The sequence below is a fragment of the Geospiza fortis genome, unplaced genomic scaffold (assembly GCF_000277835.1).
Source record: "Geospiza fortis unplaced genomic scaffold, GeoFor_1.0 scaffold97, whole genome shotgun sequence".
Classification (NCBI taxonomy): Eukaryota; Metazoa; Chordata; class Aves; order Passeriformes; family Thraupidae; genus Geospiza; species Geospiza fortis.
The window spans coordinates 49,591-69,088 of record NW_005054343.1 but is presented as its reverse complement, the minus strand read 5'-3'; the positions used below and the strand labels follow the sequence as shown (position 1 = coordinate 69,088).

At 37.1% G+C, this 19,498-nt stretch overlaps 1 protein-coding gene across 1 annotated transcript in view; it reads right to left on the bottom strand.

Moving 5' to 3' along the window:
• FTO (FTO alpha-ketoglutarate dependent dioxygenase) overlaps positions 1-19,498 on the bottom strand; it is a 183,510-nt gene that overhangs the window by 120,118 nt on the left and 43,894 nt on the right. The window contains exon 7 of the mRNA XM_005422789.3: positions 4,453-4,577. Within this exon, the coding sequence (XP_005422846.3) occupies positions 4,453-4,577 (125 nt within the window). The remainder of the gene's footprint in view (positions 1-4,452; positions 4,578-19,498) is intronic.

Below are 19,498 nucleotides of genomic sequence, written 5' to 3'. Positions count from 1 at the left end.
TTAAATTGTTATATAAAATTGTGAGATCTAAGAAGGGGTTTGAAAAAGGCAAAAAATGCTGAGGAATTATAGCTCACATCTGACTTGAAACCTGAAACTAACGTGATTTGTCACAAGTAAGAGGTTCTTTTTCCACTGCCATGCAAATGCAAGAATATAAAAATTCTAGAAATACAGTGACCCAGTCTACAAAATATTATGGGTTATAGAATGACCCCATAAAAAGAGATTTTTTACTGTGTTATTTTAATGATGCAAGGTTATAAGTTATTGATTTTTACAAGATATAATCAATTAACACATTTCTGCTGTTTATCTCATGAACCAGAAGAATTTTGTGATTACTTTGGTACAGATTATTTATTGAATGTTTATTCTGTTTTCACTATGTCAATTTGTCATTAGATGATTATTTTAGAGAGAAGTTAAGATTTCAGAATTTGGATAAGTAGCACAACTACAAAAATTCAACAATCACAAATAATTTTTTCAAAATTTCCACTTCATTATGTCTGTCTCCAAAACTTTACATTTTCCAGAATCTGGTAGAATTTCCCCTAAGAGAAATAGCACAATTTCACTATAGGAAATAGCAAAAATGGACATTAGAGGCTGTGTTGTGATAAAACCATTTTGGACTAATACAATTTTTCCATTTGAAAACCCCATACTTTAGCAATGGTTTAACTAACCATATTTTTTCCTAGCACTCAATATTTTCAATGCAGTTAAACACTACCTTTTAAATTAATCTCTTGCTGATTTATTGAAGACAAATTAGTTTGGTAGTAAATGTATGTCTATGAAAAATACAACAAAAACCTACTACCAATTAAGTGCAGTTTGTCATGCAAACATTAAATACAATGCTATTATAACATGATACAAGTTCTATTAGGAGAAATAAGAGCTACAGTTTTATTTAACTATAGCCCAGCTCTCTCAGGCCCTTTCTGATCAGGAAAAGTGCAACATTCTCTCTTGAAATTCAAGTACGTTGTCTTTTTCCCCTGTTTCTTTGTGATATAACAACTTTTCTGGTTCCAGTTAAAAAGTAAAATCAAAAATGTCAATAACATCATCAACAGGGAAAAAATATTAAAGCCTTTTTTAAAAATGAATCAGGTGCAGATATTGAACTGTACTTTCTCATCCTTTGTCTCACTTTTCAAATGATAATTTCTTCCACAGTCACCATTAAATCTTGATCTATTCCAGCTTTCTGTATGGGTCATTGATTCTAGATGTACCATGGTTATTTTTAAATGTTTCCCTTTCGTAGAGAAAAAGAGGGCTGTCTAGAGCCAGATGGGTAACTTCACACTTCATTTATCAAACCCAATGCATTAGACTCCACCCTCTCTTTCCCACTATTGCTGTTAAATTTCCATATAATTTGGTAACAATTTTCATTATCATACAGTGACCCTAAAAAGTCTATCCAGGTTTGCACGGTCAGTCCAAAATTCACAGCTGTTCCCTTCACCCTGTGTTTATTACAGTAGAATCTGAGATTTCCCTCACTTTATAAGCTGAACAGTGACCTTCTGTAAGCAGAGGTCAAGAAGGGGTCAGTTCAAAGGGCTAGAGCAGCTCTTTAACAGCTATAACAACCTGTCCATCAGGCACTATCACACAGTATAAACAAATCTGGGGCTTTGGAAACTCTGGACCATTTCTGTTAACACTCAGAGGACATTCACTGAGTCCTACCTGAAGTATTTTGGACCACTACCACTCAGAGAACAACTTGAATCCCTGGAAGACCTGCTCAGATACTTAAGATACTGATGACATCTTTGCATCACAAGTCTGTGAAATGGTGAGTGCAACACTAAGCACACTGCCATGAGTTTTGGGCTGCGGAACTGAAATAAAATCTTAAAGAGTCATTTCAGCTCATTAATAGGCAGAAACACTCGTACAACTTAAAGTAAATAACACAAGAATGTGCTTTAACTGAGTAGGTACATACCAGAAGAGTTCATTTGCCTTTCTCTGGGAAAGGATAAACTTCCAAAAGTTCAGTCAGTTTGTGTTACTAGTTCCCAACATGGTTTTCTTGGGGTTGGTTTTTTGTTGTTTTTTTTTTTATTTCAGGTGTTAATGACACAAATAAAACACAAGAAAGAACAGAATGACTACATAACTCTACAAAGACCAAGTGCAGAGTGAAGTTTTCTGCCAGCTGCCCTCCCTTCATTGACCTAAATTTCTTGAAGTTGTACTGTTCATAATCTGCTCTCTAATGCACAATGTAAGGTAATTAGAGTCATCTGTATTTAACTTCCACAGGAAAAAAATTCTATTATCTAATCTAGCTGATCCCCTGATAGCCTGTTGAAAGTAAAGTACTGTAACCTATTGCCTGCCCTTTGACAAGTGCTAATTATTTCCTGTCCAAGCACATTTTTCTCATGTAATTCCAAAGTACACAATAGACTGATCTCTAAAACATGGGCAGCCCTGCTCGTAGCACGGCGGACGTTTTATAACTTTCAGCACCGTGTGCTCCATGGCTGCCACAGCCAGTGTTTCATTCCAGACACCGAGCTGAGGCTTTGATGGAGCCAAGTGAGGTGTATGGTAACAGCCTCTTTATGCAGATCATATGGATGAGACTCCCAGATAGGTCAATGGGATGGGAAACATCAAATAGAAAGAAAAAGGATTACGGATATTTAATACTCAAATGACACTTTCTTTCGGAACTTTCAAGGCACAATGCTCTTGAAATTTTCTTTCAGGTGTTTAGTTTTAAGAAGGCCTGCACTTCATCTGCTTGTGCCTCTGCCACCCCCAAGAGCTGCAGCTTTGCTGTGTCAGAGGCTGGGCTACGTCTCCAGCTGCAGCCTGGCTCCAGCCCCAGAGCTCCCTGTGAGCAGCAAGTGGGGCCAGGCACACTGAAACCCACAGCACTTCTAAATTCCTCACTGCTGCCATGATTGCTGATGACTCTGTGTATTAGGAAATCACTGTCCGACAAAATGAACTCTAGGAAGGTATTCCACTCATCAGAAGCTTTCTATTCTGTTTCATAACAAAGATACACAAGTCCCACAGAAAAGCTTTAAGTGATTTCCTCTGTTTCCAACATAGCTAAAACATTTGCATTATTTAGTAAGCATGGTGATAGGAGGCAAAAAAAACAAATAAACACCCCCCAAAAATAAAAAAATCGCAAAAAACCCCCCAACCAATTGAAAAAAGCAAATTGTAAAAAACCCAACAAAGCCACCATAAGAAAAATCCCTTAAATTGTTCAAGAAGTAAAACGTAAATCCCACATGATAATATGGGAAAGATTTTAGAGCCAGCTTACTCTGAAATCTTAAAAAAGTATCACACATTCCATACTCACTGGAACACAAGCTTATTAAGCACAACATATAATTTGTAAAATAATTATGTGTAATTATGTTCAATTTTTATCTAAGGTTTCTAAAATGTTCCAGCTTTGTTTGCTGTAATTATTTGGAGCAGAAGAGATACCCAAGTGTAAGACTCAAAATCTACAGATAACATTTTAAAAGCAATCTCAGAGTCTTCAGGAACTGCACCAGCAAAATACAAGAGATGTCCTTTTACTTTAAATAGTGTAGGTAAAAAAATCATGCCAGTTAAATGCTGAATTTAAATAACAAAAATCTGATTTAAAAATACTTTTGACTAAAAACTGTATTTAACTGCAAGTAAGGAACATCTCCTGGTTTTAAGTAAAAACTGTATATTTGGCAGAAAAATTTCATAGACTGCTAGATATTTTTTATAAATATCAAATAAAATAATAGATTACAAAATTAATATAAACCTATAGCTTTTAGACACTTGTGTGAAAAAGGTGACATCAACTCATTTAGCAGACTAAGAGAAGGACAAGGTGGAACTTGGTGGAAATCCTCTTTCATTCACCTGTTTCTGAACAAACTAAAATTGTGGAGTATCTGGTGCCTCTGAAATGCATTCAGCTGATTACATTCCAGCAACACAAACATAAACAATTTTAAACACTGCTGGTGGCATCTCCTGGTCCATGGCAGTGAGCTCTCTAAGAACTCGGGTTCAGTAAAACATGACATGAACTCCAGCAGTTCATACACGTGTGCCCATCTCACCCAACACCATCCAGTAACTCCAGCAGGACTCCACAGGGAAATGGGAGTGGCACGAGCCAAGAAGGGTGGTTTTAGCAGAGCATTCCAGCAAAGAGCATGGCTCATATTGTCAGCAATAGGTGGAAAACCTGAGGGCATTTTAGGTGGCACCACTCCTCAGATCTGAGTGCTGCCTACAAAGCTGTTATCAGTCACCTGTACTGTATGAGTAAGAGAGCAGCCTACCCACAGAAACATGCACTATCCCATGCAAGGAATTACTGTTTGAACAGTGAAAATTTAAAAATTTTTAAGTCACTTTTCCCCACTCAAGGGGATTTATAGGAGTACTTCTCACCTTGCTGTCCATTCTTTACGCAGCTTTTGTCTCTCCTTAAGCAGGAGCAGGAAGCAGCTGATGGTCTCATTCCTTTGTTCCTCAATTTGTTGCTCTTTTCTTACCTCAGAGAGGACCAGACTTGTCTTAAAGGGAGGAAACACATAAAAATTATAATCTAGAAATAGGAAACAATGTGTAAAATTAATAAAAAGCCCATAAGCAAATAAGGACAGTAAATCAATAGCTTTTTTTATTACAGTTCCACTGCTGACAAATCAATACAGTAAATGATGGTTAGAAATGGCCACCATATATTTGGTATTTAATCAATATACATGGCACATAAGGTAAACCTTAAAATCTCATTGCCTTAAGTATTACACTAAGACAGTGTGCATTCTAGCCCACATTTTCTTGAGGCATAGTTATTTTCTAAATATTATCTTGTATCAAATAATATCAGAAGTATTTTCCTCAATGTAGCATTTGTTTGGGGGACTTCACCCTCCCCTTTGCTCCTTGGTAAAGCTGTTGAAAAAAATACCTGTTTGTACTGAATGGAATTTCTGCTGATGTCCACATGTTCTCTTTATTTTTAAATACTTCAAATAAACAAGTTAAAAAATCTTTTCACATATGGAATAAATTAAAAACTGCTCAAAAATATACATATATACATGCAATGGATTTAAATAATCTGTGAAGCAGGATGACACTCAGTCTCTGCAGATCAAATGTTGCTGGCCTTCCCAAACATTGTGCTGACAGTTAATGTTGATGAAAGAGAACTGGGGATGTTCTTACCACCCTCATCCTCCCACCAAGCTAACTCCAGCGCCCTCACTCCATCTTCCCCTACTCAATCCTGCAGCATTTTTCCTCTTCTTTCCCTGCACTTCCCCATGTCTGCCAAGCTGGGAAGGAAATGGTTGATGCTCAGCTACCAGCCAGTCCTATAGCCACCAGTGCCCACGTGCTCCTCCATGTGCAGAAGTGTTTCCGTGGCAGAGACTGAGAATCTTGTCCTGAAGATATTATATTGCCTTTTTCACCTTAATCAGCCTCTAATAGAAATGGAATTATTTTTTATATTCTAACCTCCAGTCACATGTTCTGCAAATGTATCAGAGCATCTAAATGTTTTTGGGAAGGATGACAGAACAGATGGAATTCTTGAACAAACCTGTTTTCTTTCCACAGAAAAGGAGGCAAAAAAAAAGTTTCTGACCTGAGAAGTTGTGCATGTGAATGTTAAAACACAACCAAACAAAACCAAGAGCTGCAATTCCTATTCCCAGCATAACCTGCCTCATTGGAACAATGTGACAAAACACATGGCATTTTGCCTCCTCCTCAACATCACATACCCATTACATTCTGTCCTGCCCAACTAAAATTCCTCTGGGAATTCTATGAGAGGAATTGTTATTATCTCCAGTTTGTGAAAACAGATATGTATCCTCTTTCTGATAAGTTTTTGGGGTTTTTTCCACGAGAAACAATAACACACAGATAATGCATTTCTTAAGCTATGTAAAGTAGGAGTAGCATTGTTACCGCTAAGGTCATTCCAAGAGAGAAGCATGAGGGTTCACAGAGACAGAAAATAACTTTATTGCACCAGCATCACAAGTGAAGAACAAAAAGCACCTTTCTCCCCACCTCCCAGCTCTACCAGTTGGCCTACCAAAAGGCATTAGCCCATCAGATGGGACTTAAACATCAAAAAGAACATTTTCTTGTAAAAACCCCGAATGTTCAAAACTCTGTCTGTACAGATCACATTCTTGACCCTGCTTTGACATTACAAAGCAAACAAAAAGCCAGAGAGCATTTTCAGATAAGGATTCCATGACATGGGTTTCCCTTGCACTGACCTACAACATCTTTTCCACAAGCTCTAATATCCGCCAACTTCAACAGTCCTGACCTTAGAGCCTCATTTCCAGCAGCTGCACAGTTTGAAGCAGGATTTGATAGAGGACTTCAGCAAGTGAAACACAGTCACATGAGCTAATGTACATTCTTTAATGGAAAATTAAAGAATTTTTTGGAGTGAAAATTAACACTCCTTGTCATTCACAATAAATACTAAGGCTTTAATTTTTATATTTATCATGTACAAGACTTGACAGAGCACTACAACCAGAATTTACCTCTGTGTTATAGGATGATCAGACTGTAGCCATACAGCAAGGCCACAGTCCACCAAGATTTCCCTTTCAGAATGTTTGGATGGGCATTTTATTCACAGAGGGACAGGAAAATCCACTGGTGATGGTTAGATGTCTGCTTCTCCCCCAGACTTCAGGAAAGTCCCAAGTTTAATGATGCCATGCCTCACAAAGCTAAAAGCACAGTTATTTGCTGCAACAAACATCAAGATCTCCTAAATAAATGATTTAGAAAGGGCAGAGCATGGAAAACTGGGAATTGCTAAAGAATTTTCAGTTAAAATCTGATGAAAAGATGATGTCAATAGCGTATTATCAGTCAGAGATGGGTGATCACTTCTCCAAGTATTCACCATCACACTGTATGTGATATGGTGTGAATTCTGTTGACCTGGTCAAATTGCAAGTTTGGTCCCGAGTTTCATCATGTAAAGTCCCCTCCACCTACAGAAACATCATAATTCCGGAAACTCAACATAATTTATTTTTTCCTGAGAATATAATTACATTGCTCCAGCCTTCTGTTAACACCTTTCATTTATGTGGTGATGTACATGGCTCAAGTCAAACGCATAGTTTGACACTGACATCATAAACGCTTCTTTATTGAGCCCTGTGAGTACAGTCACAGCTACCTGCAGGGTGAAATAGTATTATTAAGCAACATACAACAACAATACATAGCAATTTAACTGATTTACTTGTTTTCTAACAGTGCTGAAAGGGCAGTAAGGTCACCTGGAATGCCAGTGCAGGGCTTGATGTGTAGCTTTTATAGAGGTATTTCTTAATAACTTGCTATTCTTATAATGGCAATAAAAATCTTGAATTGTAACAAATAAAGTAGCATTCTGGGTAAAAGAATATTATAAAGCATGTTCCTTTGAAAGTTGTCTTTTCCATGTAACTTGGTTTTGGATTTATTTTTAACAAGGGGATTCGATATATACCTCGACTGATAAAGGTCAAGGGTTCAAGAAACTCGGTCAAAGATGTTATCAGCTGGGAAAGCCATTTCCTCACATCAACACTGATAAAAACCCATCAGAAACCCGGCTGATAGAACCCCTGCTCCAAAGTGCAGGAATGACCTTCTTTTGAACATCACTACAGTTGCACATCCCATCAAAGAAAATCTGATCTTGTGTCTCAATTCTTTTAATGACAGATAATTGCCTGCAGAGGCCCCCTTTGCCCAATGCTGAGTGAAGCCTTCACAATTCTGAACTGGACTCAGCACTGACTCAGGGGTTTTCAGCACACTTGGGACTGCAGGACAGTAGAATAAATAAACAATGCAACCAGCCCTACAGCCTGTCTTATCTCATCCTTGTGTTCACAGAGATTCTTGAGGGCGCTAATGTTTACAAACTGGTGAAACTTTCTTTCTTCTGCTTCCTGAGCTGTCAAAAAACATATCCTGGACAACCTAAGCAAGGAGATTACGCAAATTGCTTATCACTTATGGGAAGCAACTCCTTGTCTCATTGGCCAGCATACCCCTTTAATAAGCAATACTACCAGTATTTTCAGTAAATCCTACCCAATTCTCCTTAAAGATCAATTAGTGTATTTAGGGCTTTCCTTGTAAAACCCAAATGGCACAAGTCTTAAAAACACACAACTCACGTCTCAAAAAGCCTAAAGCTATGTACACACACATGTGTGTGTGTATGTACACATGTATCAGGAGCAAATCCAGCCTTTTACATTAAACATAGTATTTAGGAAACTGTACTCTTTGCCTTCCTCCTGCTACAGCAGCAGAACTAAATTTAGGCATATCAGGCAAGAGCCATCAGAGCATCTTCTCTCATTATGTAAGAAAGGAAGGTTCTAAGATCAGATTTCAAGAGACAAACACCCTATTGCTCTCATTATCACCAACAAAATATATCAGTGACACAGGACTGAATAGAAGCTGTTATAACCAAGTCTTTCTATTCACCCAGGATATACACACAAAATTAGATACATAACAAAGCCAATCCACGTATTGTAACAGGTTTACAATATTTTTCCTTAGATATGCAGCAGAAGAAACTCTGTTTTAACATCTACAGGCCACTACCCTGCTGACCTGTATGTCCTGGGTGAATATCACAACACGCCTACAGACATGCAAGAAAAACCAACATCTAAAGACTCCAAACCCCACATTGGTACATTTTCAATCTTATAAAGCTAGATTTTTTTCCTTCCTTCAATACAGACCTCATGAGGAGTCAGACGTAAGGTTAGAAACACTGTACAACTGGAGACATGAAGCTTAGTGTTCTGTCAAACAAATTAGCCTTCAGTCTGAACTAAAGTGGCACTTGGGACAGTTTGCCTCTTGGTCCTACTTTGTTGGGTCAACAAATCAGGTTTTTCACTCTAAGTTAAGATTTAATTTACTCACCACCAGTTTAATTAGGATAAACTTCTGAATCTTTACCAACCACTTCTACATTAACATAGCAGTCATCTCTAAAAAATCAATAACTAATACCGAAAGGAAAAACAAAAAAAAATTCTGTAAAGAGGGCTAAAATGTTATTCTGTATTTTCCCTGTTATTTTTGTCATTTTATTTGCTTTCAGTGAAAGAAATTTCCTGATGAAGTTCTATGAAACTAGAACATGGTCCCTTTTAGAGGGGAAGGAAAAAGAACCTGAAATCTATTAGGCCACGTTAATTTAACATGTTGTAACTCCTCCATGATAAAAAAAGCTAGTAACTGATTACAAAACCCTGCTCATTTCTTCTCTACTTTTAAAATTTCTACTTAAAATACAAGCAAATGTGCCCATGTTCATTGATACAATGGAAACAGCCAGCACGGTTTAAGTTATCACCCGGTAATTTGGGCACATTAAACCCAATTCTCTGCCTTTTGTTTATTAATTCACTATGCCAGATATCACAGTTTCACTCAGCAACCCTCATGTTCTGGATGATATTGAAAAATGAGTCATGTTTGTCAAAGAAAGTTAAAAAAAAAAAAAGGTAAAGAGGAAAAAAGTGTTGTTTATAGAAGCCAGCTGCTCTGGCTTCGGCGCCAGCAGCTCCTCATCCTGCTATTTTACACTCGCAACCCCCACTGCCCCCACTGGCACAGGTACAACTAAATGTTGACTTCAATGCTTCAGAGAGCACTCAACTGATTCTGTACATGATTAATTGCCAAAGACATGGCTGACCATATGGAACAGAGAAAGCATCAAGTAATTCATACTTCTGTATATGATCATTTGGCCCCTGTTGTTTTAATGTACAGGAAAGAGCTAGTATAGCACAGACCTGGTGTCTTGCCCTTGACAGCCCATTAAGAAATCTCAAAGCACCTAGTTGAAGTTATGCTGTTGGCTTTTCAATAGCAGCCTAATAAAACAGAAGCAAAGCTTTCCAACTAGTCTTAAATCTTTCACATACAGTACATTAACCACTGCTGCTACAACAACTGGTTTCTTATGATAGGAAATGGGATTTGATTTCTAGCGTCTGCATACTTACTGAAAGCCTTTTTCTGACCTTTGGAGGGTTTACAAAATCATTGTTCGTTTTTCCTGCCATTTTCCCAGTTTCTTGCCATGGTGATCCTAATAGATTTGTTTAAGGTTCAGTACATTCTACTCTTACTAGCTGTTATATGCAAACTGTGCAATGAAGGTAGGCTCACGGGAACTGAAAGGGAAGAAATTATTATTAACTATTTTCTTTCTGATATTAGAGAAGTCACTGCAACATCTAAAACAATTTATTTTTAAGGAGCCTATAAAGCAAAACAAAAAATTCCTCAAAAGAAGCAATATGCTAGCATGTGCTTTCTTTTATCAGACTGGAGACAAATCATCAAATTTCATTTGAGAAGGAAGGACAATTTATTTTAAAGCTGTAGTATTCTCAAGGATTTCTGACATAGACCTCAAGAAAAGAAAAAGGTGTAGACTTGGAATATATGTCAGTATCATTAACTGCTCTATATTAGTTTTATCTACTGTTAACATCTTTTCAGTCATATGCAGTCAAAGAAAAAACATTTAAATAATGTTTCCCTGTCAAAGCTCTTAGGATGACAGTGCTAAAAAGTTAATCCCCATCCTCACAGATCTTCTGGCAGTTTTGATGTACGTTGGCAAGGATGCATTTGCTGGCACCTTCCAATAGAAAATATTTACATGGAGTTTTCTTGTCTGAGGATTTTCTACTTGAGTAAATAATCCTCATGGTCTGAAGGGTCTTATATGGGAAATTCTAATCATTGCACATTCATCAGTGATAATTTCCCAGGCTGAGAATTCAGATAACACTATTAATACCGCAACAAAACACATGAATAATCTGCAAGCCAACACAAAACTCCCTAACTGTTCTGGTTATTGATTGAGAACTTTCAACATAACATCACAGGACTTAAGACAAACGTTATGTCTGGTTTTAAATAAAATATAAAGAATAGAGAATTTTACAAAAGAAATGTCATTTCTGTAGCATAAAAGGAATGGAAACTCAAGTTGCTGGTGTGAAACTATCTCCACAAAGATTTTACATTCTCCCCTACCATTACATTCAATGGTGCACATCAAAACAAAACATGTACATAACCCAATTACAGAGCAGAATGCTTAAAGTCAGACATATGCTTAAGCTCTATATACAAGTCGACATGCATTAAAATGTAGGCAGCCCTGCCTGGCTTTGAGGTATTCACTGCTGACAACAAAGGATGAATACCTGACTTGATAGATGAGTAGTTTGACCTAGAAAAACCTACAGCGAGTAGATCACTTCGACATTTCCAAAGAAACTGCAGGTTTTGTCTGCACTAGAAAGTTGTTCCATTTATCTATACCTGTGGAGCTAAAGCAGTACATTTTCTAGCTATATGAGTTTAAAAGTCATAAATTAAACCAGGTTGAGCTAATTTGGAAATAAGCATTACCTTTATGCCTATATAAGAATATTTATACCAGGGTCTTGAACCGTATATTTAGGAAAAAGGAATCCAAACAGAAGTAATGCCCAAGTAATTTTTGGTTACTCTGGTATGCCACAACTGACTGAATTTCCAATTGAGAGAAAAAAAAATATTTTTACTGGATGATTCAAGCAGTTATGATGAGTCTCTATGAGATTTTCACTATGCAGTTACAAACTAAAATATGTAAAAAGATCAACACTTTCAAAATATTTTTGCTGCACTAATTGGTTTGGCAGTGTTCTAAAGGTGAAGTATAAGCCACCTCATCATGGAAGAGCAACCAAACCACTTAAGATACTTGGAATAAGAGTGGCTTAGCATCTTCAGATGTATGGGTGACTGAAAGGTTACCCTACAGCCACATTCTCCCAGAGCATGGCCCCTCCAACTCTGAATCATCAATAGCACAAAGACTAGGCAGGCCTAGCATGCATAGTGGATTATATGAAGTGTAAAACATTGTGGGGAAAAAGCTTTTGAAAGAAGTCAGGAAAAAGAAATCACGCCTGCAAGAAGATCCAGCTGACAGGCCAGTCCCTAACAAGTGAATATGTTTGAGAACATTGTGAATGCAAGAAAAGAACATGCCTTTTGTTTCCAAACCTACAGTGTCTTTACCCCAACTGCTGCCTGCATGGCTGAACATATGTTTTCTGAACAAGAACTGAAGCAGAAAGTGTTCTTTGTTATAATTCACTCCTTTGTATACACCTCCCTTTTTCCATCTTGGTCACATGCAAACAGTAGTTACACCAAACACTTAAGTTCTGAAGGACTGCACAGCAGTGTATGCTTCAGTGATTATCTGCTATTGCTGAAATCAGTTGAGCTAAGATGCACTACAAGAGTCACTTGGCTAATCTGCACTCTGGACAGCTTAGATTTTGCAGTGCTGAATCACACTGAGTACAACCTGCACATGCTCACTCAGCCAGAGCTCTGAATTTTCATCATCAACAATTATGTTCAGTTCTAATAAGCACTGAAGAATTATACAACAAATGATTGTATGCATTCAGAAGAACTCAAAAGAGTACCCAGTAATTTTCTTAGCATCTCAAAATTAACATCACCAATTATTATGAATAATTTAGGGTGGAGGAGAGATGAGAGGAAAAAAGGATGGGCTTCAAAGCCAGAAGTAGGTAATACTATCTCACAGGCACTGAAATGAACTGTAGTTCAAATTAAATACTCATATAATTTTACTGATTCTAATGAAATAATTCGAGATGTGAGGCATTGCTTTGACTCATCTAATTCATACTGAAGCCCTAATACTCTAAACTACATACCAGTTTCTCTTAAAATATTTATAGATGCAAACTTGTACCAAAATCTCTGAACTAAATCTCTGCTCTTTGTAACACTCAAAATGCAAACTGGAATCTCTAAAGTAATAATCACACAAAAAAAAATTTAAACATACACAAGCTACAAATATAAATGGAAAACAGTGAATGCTAGAGTCTGAAATCATTATTATATTTTTATTTTTTAGTGTTTAATTATATGCCACATTACTGATTTTCTTGAACAGCCCATCTCAGTATCTATTTAGTATGGAAAAGCCTAGAATATCAGCATTTTCCTCCCATCACTGAAGCCACTACCTGTTGCCATCAAGCTACTTACTGCCTTAGTCACAATACCTTTTAACACACTGTCTAAAATACAGTGGTGAAGAAATTTAAAGTGCATTTCCACTGTCATTAGTTTTATTGAAATAATTTAAAACAGAAAGCCAAGTTACAGAACGGGTTAAACACTGCAGAATGAAGAAGCTGCAAGCCACAATCAAATGAAACAGCAAGCCACATGTCCAGAAGTGCCTGTGGGCATGCTTTGTCTAAGACACATGCCACAGCAGAATAGCAATTTAGTACATATGCAAGATAACCACATACAGCTGAATCATATCTTCAAATGACATAAGGGGTTCAATACCATCCTCACAGCACTAAAGGCACCAGGCCTGTGGATATCCCTGTGAGAATGGGATTGTCACCATGCTTTTTCAAAAATGAGGTTTTGTCACACTTGGCTCAAGTAATAACTTCATTACCCCCAGTGACACCACAGCACACCATTGTGAAGATTTAAAATTCATAATCATTTAAGTGCAGTAGTGATACCAGCTGTCATGGCAAAACAGAAGGAGAACTGAGAGCACACTGCTGGGAAGAAACAGGAAATAAAACCAAAACAGAGCCTGCTACACTGCATGTATTTAATGTATGGGGAACATGACACTGCCAAGCAGCAAGAACAACACCAGACATTGCCAGTAGTTGATGACAACAGCATTAGGAAATACACTTTTTTGGAAGCTATGATCCTCGTTCCTCAACAGAAAACTAGCTGATTTCAGAGCCCCATTCTCCTCCAGTTTTGTTACAGTACATAACTATATTTGACATCAAACCATGGCCTAGGTACTTCACATACGGGCCATGAAAATGCTGATGATGTGCAGTGTAAAATGTACAACAAAATGCAATGTACTAGAAAATTTTAAAAATGGTGGAGCTGACAAAGGAGAGCAAACAGAAAAGCCTACTGACTTAACTTACTTCAAACAGTTGCCCAAAATATGTACCATCACTAGTTTGAATTCAGCACTTACACTAAATACAGATTCCTCCTGAAAGAGCAAGGCAAGTACTTACTCTTAATTCTCTTGCATTCAGAGCATGTTCAGGAATAAAGTTTTGCACATGTCACTGACTAATTAGAGCATAAAACTACATAAACCTGTAATATATATATGCCACTTATACGTGGACACTAATTTTCTATTACAAGTTATAAAAGGGAATATATCTTACTAGTACAAAAAGACAACACAAATGTTACAAGAAAAAAGATAATTGCAAAATTACAATGTTGAACTATAGTTAATAAGTCAGCTCAAACTTTACATCCTGTAGGCTCAAAAGAAAACTACACTTTTATTTTCCAGAATTAAGAAAATAAAAAAAAATACACAAACCACAGCTCCTCCTAAACTAAAGAATACTAAAACTCCATCTAATCTTATATGTGTAAACCTATGTTTGCTGTATTGTATTCACACCAGGACACCAAACACCCACAGTTACTGTTTAATCACATTCCAGTTAATTTCAGGGCAGCATCATGGATCTGGAGCATTAGCCCAAGGAACACTCAGGCACACCTCCACTCCTTCCAAGGACACATCAACTCCCACTGAGGTTCTCATCCTCAGCTGCCAACTTCCATTCTGCCAGGAGCTCACTAACATCTATTGCTATTTATTTCTCTTCTGAATGCAGTGTATCTGTAAAAGCTACACTTTATAAGGCTGTTAATGCCAACTGTAGGCAGCTATTGATTAGTCTGATTGAGCTGTGTTCCAGTAAAGGAGCATGCTACAGCACTGAAGAATAAGATTGAATGCCCAACTATTTGAAAATTCCACTACATCAAAAAAAAATTATGCAGACAATTTTCATTAATGTGACAGCATTCAATCAGGGAAAATAAACTTTAATAATCTGATTCATGTGCCAAACAAAGAAAACAAACAGTGTGATCACCAGATCAAACATACACCAACCTATGCACACTGATTTCTCTCCGAAACAAAAATCAAGTGCTGCAGATTCTGGGAACTCATCAGAGCTGACATTTGCATGATGTGCTCAAAAATTATGACAATATAATTTGGAAAACAGACAATGCTGTTACAGCTCAGACACCCCTCAACAGTGCATTCTGTTACCCTGCACCACAACATTCCCAGCTCCTGCCTCAGCACTCACCAACTCTTCCTTCTACAGGCACGTGAAACAAGATACGGGTTCTCAAGTTCAGCTGCAAAGTCCAACTTAAGAGAGAGGTCAGAGGTGGCTGGCTAATCACCTCTGCACTCTTCCAGCAGGAACCCTTAATCCACTGGTAAAAAAGCAATGTCAAGGATGCATTAACACAAACTGCCTGAGCATCCTTAACAGACACGTACTGAGGACATGCCACAAAGGACATGTTCTCCACCAGCCCAAAAAAGCTTTTATGTCTCCTGGGCTGCTGCAAAAATGAAAAATAGCAGTTTGTGGAGAAGGGTTTGACCTGTGTTCTCTCATACAAAAACCTCTACCATTAAAATACATCATGACAAGCTGTGCCAGAGCTCTAAAAATCTCCATGTACTGTCACTGTCTACCTGCTTCACCTTCTGCTTTACCATGAGCTACAGGGCAAATCACACTTCAGAGCACATGTTAGAGGTACAGCCTAGGCAAATAATAATCTGAACTATTAATGTTAAATTAATAAAGTTATTAATAAAAAATATTTCTCTTCTTAAAGAGGAAAACATGTCATTTGATAAACTGGTGTCTCTCCTCTTCAGCATTTGAATTCTGGAGTCGGTGTTCTTAATTTTTCTTCCACTTTTAAATTTTTTATTTAGGATGTCATTATGCAATCCTTTTATGTGTACCAAATCAATCTTCAGGGATAACTACATTCCTCTAGGAAAAAAAAAAAGCTAAAACATTTTCATTAGGATATGGACTGCTTTTTAACAATATTTGACTATTTTTTCCTGTTCAGCAGCAACTCTGTCAAGACTGCATGCTGAAAGACTTATATTTACTGCCATCTTAAAATGCTGTACTTTTCTTTTTGTTTCAAGAAAATTTTTCTTAAGTATTTACTAACAGAATTCCTTAAATATCAAACTACCACTATGTTCTTGAATTCTACATAATCTTTTAAGGTTGACAGATTTCATCCTGTTTACAACTAGTCAAATCAGTTATTGCCATACGAGAGAGATCACTAGATATACTAAGTTGCTCTTGCTAGAGATGTACTGTAAGAAAATTAAAACCCAAGACAAAATGTGTCTGCCAAAAGCACATGATAGCAGTTATTAGGAGGGAAAAAAGTATTTTAAGAAGCATTTGTGAAAACTTGTCACAACATCTCCATTTAAAATAGAACAAGCAGATACTAACAACTTATGTTCATACTGAAGAGTTTTCATCCTGAGAAAAAAGTGAGATATCCACTCCAAATGGCTCCATTTATGACCCTGTGCAGCAATTAAAAGCGTGACTGCAACTTTTTTGAAGTTATTTTGACCTAAAAAACCAACTAAAAGTGACAGCTAAAAATTACCATCATCACTGGGTTTGAAATCATGTGAAATCTTGGGTCTCAGGGCAAATTTTAGATAATCAAAACAACCTGTATTATTTTAATATATTTCTTCCTTCATACATTGGTGAAAGCTAGGAAAAAAACTTCTAACTCCTGAAGCTATTTCAAAAGGCTACGTTTTATTAATTTTGAACTGATTAAAAGCACTGAGAATACTATTTTAATTTGACATTTTTAGAAAGTCTTAATTTTAAATCTATTCATCAACACAGAAACAGTAGCTGGCAAATTGTTATGTAAAGGGTTTGGGGTGGAAAAGAGCAGCTCCAGCTTTGTTTACTACTTTTCAGGCTATCAGGAACAGAAGGAGAAAAAGCTTCTTCATTTTGTATTATTTGAGGTGAATCCATTAGCTCGGTTAAAAAAAAAAGAAAAAAGAAAAAAAAAGTATCACAGGTCAAAAGAACAAAATGACACACAAAATCCATTGCCAAACTGGCTGTCGGTTGGATGCACAAGAGTAAAGCTAAACAACTGTGGTATGGAGACAAAATATGCTTTCTTTAGGACACTTTTACAATAAGTTATTTAAGCCTCGTGAACAGCCTTGCCTTGCACCCACCCCTCACACATTAATGAAAACAAAGGGGGCCCATTTACATTGTAACCCCGCAGTGGGGTTAAGCATGTGACCTTAAAGTATGGTGCTCTTGTGCTCGGTGGAAAGGTTCTTGACAATATAAACAAGAATTACTGCTGTTAGAGAAAGGGAAGACAATTAAAAACAATCTAGGATGCATGTTGTACAGCTGTTCAAGTTACAGCTACGGCTGACCCCTAAAGATGCTACAGGTTTCACTTCAGAAACTTAGGACATTTTAGTTTTATTAAAGTAATCCTTCAACAACAACTGAATTCATATGAAAAACATGAGGTTTTATATGAGCAACACAGTGAAAATTATGTATTGCTGGCAAAACATGCCATTGCTGCAGTTAAAAAGACGTTGTGGTCTGCACATCTCTTTCCAATACTTAAGCTTGCCAACAGCTGAGCAAAAAGGAAATCTCTGTAATGAATGCTAAGAGAACCTGTTGAGAGAAAAAACACTGTTCTTGAAACAAATGAGACTTTGACAGGTCAAATCACAATCAAATCTGTTTGACAGACCTTTGTACCCAGGCAAAAAAAAACCCAACTGAGTGATTTCAGCAAAACTCGGCAGGCGCAGTGGCCCAGAATAGATCAAATTGCAGGACCAAACAGCCACAACATTTTTTTAAGTTTAATTTTGGATACCATTGATTCCAAATGCAATAAAGACAGACTGTAATTATGGTCAGTAGTTTCTTTAAACATGCCTACAAATTTTCTAATAACCAAGAAAATACTTAAATTTTAAAGAGAAAATGATAGAACAATCTTTTTTTTTCCCATCAGTCGTTAAAACTAATTGTCCTAATATTGTCCTCAAAAAATAGGGTTAGAGAGGAAAAACTTCTGAGAAAAAAACAAAGATCTTGGCTAAGTTTCATAAAACCACAATTTTCCTGCCTGTTTGATCTTTGTACAGTCAGCATAAGCCACTGAAACTCCTCCACAAATGAAAGGCATTCATGGGAAGCCATCAGAAAGCATTGCTTGTCCTCTGGGACCCAGGACAATAAAAGAAAAGTTTGTGTCTGCCACGTGGGCCTGCAATTCAGCTTAAATGAACAAACCATTGCAATATCCTTCAGCTTTGTGAAAACGATACTTCCTACTTTTTTTGGAAGAAAGGAAGTCATATATAAACAGAACAAAGGGAAGAGGCAACACAAGTAGAGCCTCTCATAATAAATATTACAGTGAAAGTTTTGCTCATCAAACTAAGATTAAAAACATATTTTAATCTCCCAAGTTTTACGCCTTTGATGTACGTTCAAGAGGAAAGCTTATATATTTTGTAAGATTTACAACATTTCTAGTGGGAATAGCTTCGTATTTCAGTTTTTCCCCCCTCTTTCTGAAATTGAGAATGTATGGGGTTGATTCTATCCCTTAATGCTGTGTCATATCAAACACTTCTGTAGAGAACAGAAGTTAGGATGTCCTTTGGACATTTTCCCCACAAATAGGCTAGTGTTCTATTGAACAAAGCACTGCAAAGTCATTATAATACTGTAACGGTAACCTATGCAACTATGAAATACTTCTTAAAATGCCGGCTTTCCTAGACCACAGGAAAGTTCAAACATTTGCACTAAACTGCAGAGCATAGAGGAGCACTAAACTGCATTTCCTTGTGGTGCTAAAATTAGGAGAATTAGGTTATATAGCTTCAGGAGAAACAGTAGTAATTTATTATCTGTAATTTCACTTCATGCCCACAACAGTTTGGTATGACACATGAAGCCTTAATTTTCAGAATTACAACACAAAAAGCATAAACCTTATAAATCAGGGGCTCCCTTTGTAACATCTTCTGTTGAGTTTTGCACTATTTTCTTGACCTCCCATACAAAGTTTCTGAGCAGCTTTTCTTGTTCTTTCTTGACATAGCACCCATTGCCATGACAAAAGAACCTGCTCTTAAAATCACATTTTCTTGCTGCAACACAGTCAAACAGCTGCTCATTCCCACAGCCTGAGGTGAAGCAAAGCCAAATACATCAACGATTCCCTCAGATGGAATGAGGCAAAATAGGTGAAAGTTTCAGTGTAAGTAACAATAAAAGAGTGGGCAAGCATGCTTTCCCTGGTCTTGCAATGCTTTTGGCTTTGGTTTTATCTACCAGCCATTAACTTTGGGGGACAT